This window comes from Dermacentor albipictus, chromosome 5 (assembly GCF_038994185.2).
Source record: "Dermacentor albipictus isolate Rhodes 1998 colony chromosome 5, USDA_Dalb.pri_finalv2, whole genome shotgun sequence".
Classification (NCBI taxonomy): Eukaryota; Metazoa; Arthropoda; class Arachnida; order Ixodida; family Ixodidae; genus Dermacentor; species Dermacentor albipictus.
Genome location: NC_091825.1, coordinates 174,414,296 through 174,426,148, shown reverse-complemented (window position 1 = coordinate 174,426,148; position 11,853 = coordinate 174,414,296). Strand labels below are relative to the sequence as shown.

Below are 11,853 nucleotides of genomic sequence, written 5' to 3'. Positions count from 1 at the left end.
CAAGGATCAGTCCTATCGCCATTGCTGTTTAATGTTTTACAGAGTACTGTACCTTTGCAACAGGATGTGCATGTGTACATATACACAAACGACCAAAGCATTTTTTGTTGTATATATAGATTTACACGCTTTGTGCCAAACTCTACAGTCCTCTATGAGCCACCTAGAATTGTGGTTTAATGTCATTAACCTCTCTCTTGATATCAGAACAAGTGCCATCCTAATTTTTGCTTAAAGCGTTCCTGTGGAAATTTTGATATTTTATCAAGGAGAAAGTATCACAGGTGAATTCACTTAAATATTTGTGCATAGTGTACATCGAAAAGCTTAAACTGGAGTTCGCATATAGAGCATATTACCTCAAAGGGAGCATGTGCAGTAGGAACGTTGCGAAGACCTATAGCAGCAATTTATCAGGGTTGCGTCAACATGCCCCCATTACAATCAATTGTGTATGTTTGCCCGTTAATAGAGTTAGGCTACAATTTGTTTTTGGCAGACCTGCATACAAAATTTGACCTCTGGTTCTATTAGAATGACAGGCATTAGGTTCATCTCTTGGGCTTTCTAAATTTTTCGCTAACTATATGTTTTCATGAAAATGTGCCTCCACCAGCATTTTCAAGTCTACATTCTTGGTGAACAACGCTGCACACGTGCTAATTATTTTTACATGTCAATTGTGATATGCAATTGCGGACAGCCTTACGCACAACTGGCCTGCTGTGTAATCTGCTCTGTGTTGTCTGCTCCCTTCTCGGAGAAAGCGGCTCAAGCTCACATTAATACATCTTGTGACTGACATAATCTGCTCATTGGCTCCTCTCATTCACTCACGTGCCCAGTAGCTTTTGCTACATGGCAAGTTGATTTCCTGCAGAGAACAGAGCCAGTCAATGACACGTACAGAGGCTATATATGTACATTTAGACAGGGGCGCGATCGCGGATCATTGTTCGGAGCATGCGTTCGGTTGCGCGCTCTGAACAAAATAGGAACAAAATAACAAAAGGCATGGCGAGGGATGATACATATAAGGAGTGACGAACTGAATGTATGCAATACATAACTCAGTCAGCATCAATAATTGCATAAATTTTTTTGCCATACAGCATTCTTCAAGCGCCCAAGCTATAAAAAAAACGGGCTATAAAATACAATGACGGGACTGATAGTGTTCTGTCAGCAGTCATCTGCAAACTTGTATTTAAGTGGAGCTCTTTTTTTGTCTGTGTGAACCTTCCCAGTCTTCTGTAATCATAGCTGTTGCAGTCTAGTACTCGTATAACAAATCAGGGGCGTGAGTGGGGATCGTTGTTCGGTTGCATCGTGCGCGATTCGACGAGGCCGTGCTGACTTCATGCAGCTGATGAAGTCGATGCGGCCTAGGCCAATTGCATGCGGCGCAACCGAATGCGCGCTCCTAACAACGATCCCCGATCGCGCCCCTGTGCTGGTTTCAAGCAAGTACTGCAAGCAATACCGTACACCGAGCTATAAAGTTGAGAAAATTCTTACGTATTAAAAGCGGACATATTAAAGAAATGTCCTGGTAAAATTTAAGAAGTTTGCAAGGCAACTCTATTGTAAACTTGCAGGGGCCCTTAGAATTGAGTTACATGAGAAGTGTTCCTATGTGCCATAGTATCTTGTGATATCAAGAGCCAGTATTGCGCCAGATACAAATATTCTCCTTTAGTATCCTGTATGTGTATTGCAAATACTTTTTGCTTCAGTATTTACTATCTGTATCACACCCGATGCTTTCTGGTTCATAAATGGAACAGAAAGAAGCTTTTTCACAACATAGCTTTATTAAATCGTAATCGAAGGGAATTAGAAAATGAGAAATCGTTTTCATACATAGCCTACTTTACACGTGCACAACAACTGGACCAATACTAACAGTCAATGCATCGAGCAAACCACAGTGCACAAGGTACAAGGTAGCTGAAGCTTTTGCTTACAAGCCATGCTCATGTCAAGTCATCACTGACAGGAGTGTGCATAACCTTGTCTTGATTGCCTGCTAGCATAGTGCGAGCCAGAAGATGTCCTGATACAAGTGCTACTGTGGCATGCTGCACTGAAGGAATGCTCAACTATCCAAGCATGCCTACAGCATGTGCACTGTTGTTTGTACTATGCACTGTACTCAAACTTTGCGTGACGGAATGTGCAACTGTACCATGCTTGCATTGGGTCGGCTGTAGAGAAAGATGGAGCCCATGACAAGCGCTGCACCAGCCACAAACTGCCAGCTGAGGTGGAATTCAAAGGCATACACTGATACCACACATGAAAGCACTATAGCAAGTGAAGTGGCAAAGCCCTTGAGGATGTTGTCAGCGTACTTAACAACAACTGCAACCAGCAGCCCACCAAGGGCTTGCAGAAGAATGACGATCCAGATTAGCATGTTGTACCCATAGAAGAATCCCTTCTCATGAACTTCTGCATAATCATTGGCAAGTGTCGTGAGCAAGCCAAAAGGGACAGCAAAAGTGCTCAGTTGGACGTTGCGCATCCACACAGAAACGTCACTGCCTTTAAGGATCTTCTCAAAGTAGACACCTGCAAATCCGGATAAGCAGCAAGCTGCCAGGATGGCCAGGAAACCAACTAGGGGCCTCTGCACATGGCCCTCCACGATTGCGGGATGCACACCCATCTGTGCCAGCTGAACGAGTGCTACTCCCACAAACAACACCAGAAGCGCCACCCATTGCACAGCTGCAAGCTTCTTGTTGAGCAGTGCCAGTGAGAAAAGGGCGGTAGTGAGGATCTTCAGTTGATAGGTCACCTGCACAAGGAATCATTCCCACCGAAATTTTTCTCACAGTCACTTAAAAGCACACCACTGCAATCGTCATCCAAATGGAAAAAGAAGGAATGAGCCTGAAGTGTTACTCTACAGTTTGCCTTCAGCACACTGCAGGCTACAAGAGCAACTAAAGATGCAGTACAAAGCATGAAAGCAACTTCAGTATTACTTTTTTTCCTAAAACAATGATGGCCATAATCTAACTTTCTAAAACTAATTTCACTCCACACTGCTATAAACAACCTGCAGCTCATGCATGGAACCCAATGCCACCAGGGCTACGAATTTTTTTGTGGCATGTGAAATGGTTGACACAGTGGAGAAGTGAAGCTAGGAACACAGCACGATCACTGTCTTTTGTCAAGGTCAACATCATCAGCAGTAGCTTATTTTTATGTCCACTGCCAGGACAAAGACCTCTCCGTGCAATCTCCAATTACCTCTGATTTACACTAGCTGATTCCACTTGCGCCTGCAAATTTCTGAATTTCACATCACTCCACCTAGTTTTCTGCCGCCCTCGACTGCACTTCCCTTCCCTTGGCATCCATTCTGTAACTGTAATGGTCCAGTGGTTATTCACCCTACACACTACATGGCCTGCCCAGCTACATTATTTCTCTAAATGTCAACTACAATATCAGGTATCCCCATTTTCTCTCTGATCCACGCTGGTCTCTTCCTGCCTCTTCCTAACATTTTTCGTTCCATTGCTCTTCGCGTGGTCCTTAACTTGTTCTTGAGCTTCTTTGTTAGCCTCCACGTTTCTGCCCCATATGTTAGCACCAGTAGAATGCAATGATCATAGACTCATAGTGGTAAGCTCCCAGTCAGGATTTGGTAATGCCTGTGTATGCACTCCAACCCATTTTTATATTTCTGTAAATTTCCTTCGAAGGATTAGGGTCCCCTGTGAGTAATTGATCTAGATAAACATATTCCTGTACAGAATCTAGAGGGCGACTGGCGAACCTGAATTATTGTTCCCTTGCCAGGCTAGGAAATACGCATTTCGGCAATCGTGGACGCCTGGTTTCTCTGCTCCTTCGACTACGCACGTCCCGCCGCGCCCACTCGCCTGCGATACTTCAAATCGCTGCATTCTTTGCAAGCTGACACCAACCTTGTATGCCGTGAGTTTATTTTTTGCCGCTCCCCGCGCCTCTACAGCTCTGAAGCAGTTCCAAAGCAGCTGTTCCTGCGGGGGTCATAGCTGCCTTGGTGTGTTTTCTGCACCATGAACCAATAGCGCCAAGTGACCAGCTCTTCCACGACCCATGTTCTAAACAGGCGTGCAAAGGGCCTTTGGCCATTTCAACACTCTATTTCGATGGCGCATTTATCTACCGCAGCATCATTTTCCAACGAGCAGGAGACACAAGCAGCGACGGAGAATGCCGCCGCACGTTTTTCAGCAACAACGAAAATGCCCGAGGTGGTTACGGTGGGACTGGCCACCAATCCCATCATTGCCAATTTTCCCTCCCAACAAAGAGAGGTGGACACCCCAACCGGGGAAAGGATGGAGGAAGATGCTGCCCTGAACATTTACAACGACAAAACTGACGACGACGCAGGTTGCTGCTGGAGGACAGTTATACATAAGCGACGCATCCGTCAAACGCACGCTAAGATGCAACCCTCCAAGAACATCTTAGGTATTCTAGACACCTTTCAGCTTAGCGTACGCAAGCGCTGTCGGAACCAGAACCTGCCTCGACTTCCTTTGCGCGATGAAAAGATAATTCTGCGGCCACACGGAGGACTTTGTCTTGATAAGTGGACGCGCCCAGAATTCGCCAGTGCTCTATGGAGTGCAGCCGGCTTGACCACCGAGGATCGTCAGGACATCATATTGACACGTGTACTTATATTTAACAGGCGACCACGTTTCGCCGCCTAACAAATGTTATCGCACAGCGCGGGACGCGTCTGCATGTATCCGAAGTTTCTGGAAAGTTATCGATGCTTCTATCCGCTGTGTTGTCGCCGAACCTTGTGTTATCTGATTTGATCGCGTGACTCGAATGTTGTAGAACTTTGTGGAAGGCATGCGGGTCCGAACGATTAGTCTGGAACATTCGATGACTGCTGTATAAAAGCTGACGCACTTGACCCGCTGATCAGATTTCCGACGATCGCCCACCGTGTTCGCCGCTATCGTTGTGCTATAAGTGTAGCCTGTTTTTGTAGGCACAGGTTCGCCCAATAAAAGCTAGTTTTGTATTCCACCGTATTCTTGCTTTCTTTACCGTCACTACCCCGTGACATCTGGTGGAGGTGCTTTTCGTTCATGTACCGGACGCCCCCGACAAGCCATGATCCAAGCCCGGAGCACAAAGAGAACACCAACGTAGTCCCGGAGCATCGAGCAAGCCGCCGTCTTCAACAGCTGCCCCCGGAGCACGGACTTCTACCTGAGAAGACCAAGAAGATTGTGGACAAGGCAACCCCAATGGTAGCCCCAGCGTCCCCTATTGTGCTGCAGCAGCCCAGGGAACCTCCGACGTTCCGCGGATCAACATTCGAGGACCCGGAAACCTGGCTCAAAACGTATGAGAGGGTCGCTAAGTTTAACAGTTGGGACAGTGACGACAAGCTGCGGCATGTCTATTTCACATTGGAAGACGCCGCCAGGACGTGGTTCGAGAATCGGGAAGCCACCTTAACGACGTGGGACCTTTTCCGAAGCGGCTTCTTGCACACGTTTACAAGCGTCGTGCGAAAAGAGCGAGCCCAAGCTCTACTAGAAACCAGAGTGCAGCTGCCAAACGAGACGATCGCAATCTTTACGGAGGAGATGGCCCGTCTTTTCCGGCATGCCGACCCGGAAATGTCGGAGGAGAAAAAAGTTCGCTTCCTGATGCGCGGCGTCAAGCAAGACCTTTTTGCCGGACTTATTCGTAACCCACCGAAGACTGTGGCTGAGTTTTCTGCAGAGGCATCGACGATCGAGAAAACTCTGGAGATGCGCACCCGGCAATATAACCGCCAGGGGCACACGCCGCAGTATGCCATCCAAGGACTAGGTTCGGACGACCTTCAAGAGACCATCAGGGCCATTGTGCGCGAAGAACTGCGCAAGGTCCTGCCTTCGTCGCAGCCTCAAGTAGCTTCGATCGCTGACATCGTGAAAGATGAGGTTCAGCGATCGCTTGGGGTTCCTGAGGTGCAACCTCAATTACTGCAGCCCCAGCCAGAAGCGATGACCTACGCCACCGTCGCACGCCGTCAAGGTCCCCGTCCGCGACCACGCCAGGGCCCTGCAACGACGCAATTCCGTCGTCCGTCGCCGCCGTCGCCAGCACGCCCACCCGTCGCCCAGCGCACCTACGCGAGGAAGACGGACATTTGGCGAGCCCCCGACCACCGTCCGCTCTGCTATCACTGCGGAGAAGCCGGCCATGTGTATCATCATCATCAGCCTGGTTACGCCCACTGCAGGGCAAAGGCCTCTCCCATATTTCTCCAACAACCCCGGTCATGAACTAATTCTGGCCATGCCGTCCCTGCAAACTTCTTAATCTCATCCGCCCACCTAACTTTCTGCCGCCCCCTGCTACGCTTGCCTTCCCTTGGAATCCAGTCCGTAACCCTTAATGACCATCGGTTATCTTCCCTCCTCATTACATGTCCTGCCCATGCCCATTTCTTTTTCTTGATTTCAACTAAGATGTCATTAACTCGCGTTTGTTCTCTCACGCAATCTGCTCTTTTCTTATCCCTTAATGTTACACCTATCATTCTTCTTTCCATAGCTCGTTGCGTCGTCCTCAATTTGAGTAGAACCCTTTTCGTAAGCCTCCAGGTTTCTGCCCCGTAGGTGAGTACTGGTAAGACACAGCTATTATAGACATTTCTCTTGAGGGATAATGGCAACCTGCTGTTCATGATCTGAGAATGCCTGCCAAACGCACCCCAGCCCATTCTTATTCTTCTGATTATTTCCGTCTCATGATCCGGATCCGCCGTCACTACCTGCCCTAAGTAGATGTATTCCCTTACCATTTCCAGTGCCTCGCTACCAATTGTAAATTGCTGTTCTCTTCCGAGACTGTTAAACATTACTTTAGTTTTCTGCAGATTAATTTTTAGACCCACTCTTCTGCTTTGCCTTTCCAGGTCATTGAGCATGCATTGCAATTAGTCCCCTGAGTTACTAAGCAAGGCAATATCATCAGCGAATCGCAAGTTACTAAGGTATTCTCCATTAACTTTTATCCCCAATTCTTCCCAATCCAGGTCTCTGAATACCTCCTGTAAACACGCTGTGAATAGCATTGGAGAGATCGTATCTCCCTGTCTGACGCCTTTCTTTATTGGGATTTTGTTGCTTTCTTTATGGAGGACTATGGTGGCTGTGGAGCCGCTATAGATATCTTTCAGTATTTTTACATACGCCTCATCTACACCCTGGTTCCGTAATGCCTCCATGACTGCTGAGGTTTCGACAGAATCAAACGCTTTCTCGTAATCAATGAAAGCTATATATAAGGGTTGGTTATATTCCGCACATTTCTCTATCACCTGATTGATAGTGTGAATATGATCTATTGTTGAGTAGCCTTTACAGAATCCTGCCTGGTCCTTTGCTTGACAGAAGTCTAAGGTGTTCCTGATTCTATTTGCGATTACCTTAGTAAATATTTTGTAGACAACGGACAGTAAGCTGATCGGTCTATAATTTTTCAAGTCTTTGGCGCCCCTTTCTTATGGATTAGGATTATGTTAGCGTTTTTCCAAGATTCCGGTACGCTCGACGTCATGAGGCATTGCATATACAGGGTGGCCAGTTTCTCTAGAACAATCTGCCCACCATCCTTCAACAAATCTGCTGTTACCTGATCCTCCCCAGCTGCCTTCCCCCTTTGCATATCTCCCAAGGCTTTCTTTACTTCTTCCGGCGTTACCTGTGGGATTTCGAATTCCTCTAGACAATTTTCTCTTCCATTATCGTCGTGGGTGCCACTGGTACTGTATAAATCTCTATAGAACTTCTCAGCCACTTGAACTATCTCATCCATATTAGTAATGATATTACCGGCTTTGTCTCTTAACGCATACATCTGATTCTTGCCAATTCCTAGTTTCTTCTTCACTGTTTTTAGGCTTCCTCCGTTCCTGAGAGCGTCCTGAGAGCGTCGAGAAATGCGCGAACACAGACCTGAAAGCTTACAAGGGGCAGAAAACACAACACTTACTCCCTGCTTGGCGGCAACTTTCTTAATACTGTGGCTCACTTTATGCACATACGGCATTACTTCAAGTTTCCTACGTTCAATAGCCCCACCATCTACCAGCTCCGTACGTTCCTTCTTTAGCCTCTGAAGCAGCGATTCAGCCACCGCTTTCAAAAGAGGCGGAGGGTCTGTGTTCGCGCATTTCTCGAAGCAGGGCAAGGAACCATGTTTGCACAACGCAGCATGAAAACCGTTTCACAGCATCTGCTGCAGGGGTTGTTTATAAGTTCCCTCTCACGTGCGAAAGATTTTACATAGGCCAAACCGGTCGATGTATTAATGACCGCCTGCGTGAGCACCACTCCTCCCTGGGGTCAGATAACGGTGCAAACTTGCCTCGCCATTGCAATGAGTGTGGTTGTTATCCTTTGTTTAGCAATGTGACGATTCTTGGCAGGGGCAAGGGCAAAGAAGAGCGAGAAATCTTGGAAGCGTACTACATCAGTTTATTAGGTGATGACTGCGTTAGTACAACCTCGGTGCGCTTACATGAAAAAGAATTTGAATTTCTAAGTCGGTCCCGATAGAAACGTTTCTTGTCTTTTCATGCTATGTGATTAGTGATGATGCAGTTGCGCATGCTCTGCTGGCCTTGCTGGGACTACACCGATTCTAATAAACCTCAGTTGATTGTCCAGTCGTTGTGGTGTGAGCTTCTCTTGTCCTTTGTGTTTTTGACTGGTTTTTTCATTCAAGTATATACCAACTGGCCCAGATTTCAACCCTTCTGCATTGTACAAGGTGAGGGAGCTGAACCTTGGTCAGCGGGTCTATCTTATCACAACATATTTTCTGGCCCCAGACAACCCATGCAAGGGAATTGTTCCTGGTCTTTTGCCGGGTACATCGTCTTCCAAGCTAGTGGATGAGCTTTTGGCTCCTGGAACTCAAATACTTCAAGCACGAATGATGGGTCAAACCAATGTTGCGTTGGTGACATTTGAAGGACTCAAAGTGCCTTCCTACGTGCGTTTCTATGGCGCAGAACTCTGCTGCTACCCCCATCGCCCCCACCAACTGGTTTGCAAGATATGTCACAAGCTCGGCCATTGGGCTGATTACTGTTCTATGCCGCAAGTGGTCATTTGCGCGACGTGCAGGACTGACAACCCACCCCATCACATCCGTGCACCCCACACTGCAGGTTCCGTGACGGGACCCACCCTACAATGGATACAAACTGCCCGCGGCGTGCTAGGCAGACACTGAACAAGGCTTGGGTGTGGAAAGCTCTCGAGAAAGAGCAGCGTGAATTCCAACCCTCCAGCGACCTGACCACAACCACTGACACGACGGAGACCTGAACGTCATGCGCTCCAATGAAGGAGACCGGACAAGACTGGTCGGAGACCCGTTCAAGATCCTGTCGCAAGTTTCCAACATCCACCAAAACTCGGTTCAGATCCTGCGAGGCATCGGTGCACCTCTCGGAGAAGCGCCCTGCTTCCCCATCTTCCCAACAACCCTACAAGAAGGCCCTGCAGACCATCGCCCCGGCCACGGTGACCCTGGTCCCTTCAGGGGTGCAGCGGATCTCGGAGAAGGAAACAGCAATGGAGGCACCTCGGGAGGTAGGTCGGGCGGGGGGTCCCCCACAGCTCGCTCTACCCCGTAAATATCTCCCTACCCCTTCTCCTATTACTGATTCGATATCAACTCTCGATCCTTTAATATAAATAGCCCGCCTACGTCGTGACATGAAGGCGTGCTGCGGGCGCCTCCAAAAACAAATGGATGCGCTGGTGGCAAACATGAGCACTAGTATGCAGGCGGCTCTGGACAGGATAGAATGCCAAATGGAGGACCTACGAATAGGGATTACGGAGCAAGTGAAATCATGTATAGAGTGCACTTTTGCACGCATGCAAGTTCCTGAGCTTAGCGGTTACAACAAAAGAGGGCTTTCCAACTAAGGCTCTCGGCCACAACCTTTAAATGCGGGCACCCGGTGCACGCATCTCTATGCACGACCTCCTGCTTCCTCTAACAATGATGATGGCACTGCGTAACGCGGAGCAACTAGTGGTGTGGCAGTGGAATTGTAAGGGATTCCGCCAAAAACGAGGTTCCCTACAGCAGTATATTGCCACATCCATGAACCCTCACGATGTCATCATCTTACAGGAACTCAATTGCACCCCTTCTTTATCTGGCTACAGCATGCTCTCGGGTGTCTCTCCTCTTGTTGGAACCATAGTTTCGAAACATGTTACATGTCGCATGCATACGACTAATCAAATCAAATCTTTATTTTCCATCAGGTGCTACAGATGGAGGGGCTGCGGAAAAAAAGCTGCCACTTGGCGGCTTGACATTCACTAGCAATGCTTGACTAGCATTGACATTCCTCACCAAATATTGGAAATAATTATGCAACGTAAACGCATTCTTTAAAACTGATGGTAGCGCTAAAAAGGAACGGACACACGAAGAAAAGACGACACGACGACAAAGAAACGCTACTGACAACTGGTTTATTTTTCGCAAGAATTCTATATTTAAAAGAACCACAACACATGCGCACAACCGAACTACACCAGCCTTCTTTATCGCCATATCAAAAACAATGTCATGCACGCAAAGCGAGATGATAAAACTCCCGAGCAGCAAGAAGTGAACACATGACCAATTGAAGAAAAGCCATACCGTTACGGTTTTTTAAATTTCCCCAGAAGTGTGCGCTCAGCCGAGTACAAATTAATTGAAGCATCGCTGATGCACAGACCCGCCTTTTCTTGTATGTGGAAAGCTTCCAGCAAAACTCTAGCTTTTGCACTTGCACTTCTGCCCAGAACCTTTGCTTCTTTAAACCGTGGCACGCACTCGCAAACTATCACATGTGAAACTAAATTCGCAAGTTTGTCTTGTTTTGTTATGTTTTGAGAGTGTTCCCTTAAGCGGTCATTCAGGCAACGCCCCGTCTGCCCGATATAGCACTTGCCGCAGGACAGGGGAATAAGGTATACCACTCCTAGGGCACACCTGACGAAGACATCTTCATGCTGCTTTTTGCAACCGCGCTGACCTTCACCGCAGATGCGGGGGCACAGCCTCGCCAACTTGTTTGGCGCAGAAAAAACATGCGGCACGTTGTGCCTGCTGGCCACCTTTTTGAGGTTGTGTGAGACCTTATGAATGTAAGGCATCACCTCAGGTTTGGTCTTCACGCGTTCAGGTGCAGCATTCATTCGTCGGGGCCCAAATTTCTTGAGGAGGGTATCAGCGACAGCTACGAGGACCGAGCAAGGGAAACCTGCGGCCAATAGCCTGCGAACCTGATAGTCAAAACTAAAAGGCATTTCGTGCAATTGCTCTTTTCACGGTCTTTGAGTGGGATGATTCATAGGGCAAAAGTTCTTTCTTTGCACGTGGGAAATACCCCCAACAGGTGTGTCCCTTAGTTATCCTCAGCCTGAGGTCTAAAAAACGTATCTCGCTATTTTGCGGAAGTTCATGGGTAAAAGCCAGGCCTTTACCATGGTTATTAAAGGTAATTAAGACCTGTTGTACAGACTCTTCAAAAGAAATGTCATTACGATCTTTTAAAAAGATCAAAAAATCGTCGACATACCTAAAAACTTTTAAAACCGGGCCTCCAATAAAATCTTGATCCAAAAGGCGATCAACATGGGCTAAAAAGATGTCGCACAAGATAGGTGCAACACAGGACCCTATACAAATGCCATTGCGCTGCAGAAAAGGCTGCTTGTCAAAAAGGATAAAAGTGACACTCAGGTAAAATTCTAAAAGCTTTAAAAAATCATTAAGAGACACTCCTGCTGTGGACTG

At 47.5% G+C, this 11,853-nt stretch overlaps 1 protein-coding gene across 2 annotated transcripts in view; it reads right to left on the bottom strand.

Annotated features, from left to right (window-relative positions):
* Nucleotides 1–1,791: 1,791 nt before the first annotated feature.
* The window catches only part of LOC139060249 (UDP-galactose translocator-like), a 76,597-nt gene continuing 66,535 nt past the window's right edge, over nt 1,792–11,853 (bottom strand). For both annotated transcript variants that reach the window (XM_070539337.1, XM_070539336.1), the window contains exon 4: nt 1,792–2,803. In XM_070539337.1, coding sequence (XP_070395438.1) covers nt 2,156–2,803 — 648 coding nt within the window. In that variant the 3' untranslated portion in view covers nt 1,792–2,155. The remainder of the gene's footprint in view (nt 2,804–11,853) is intronic.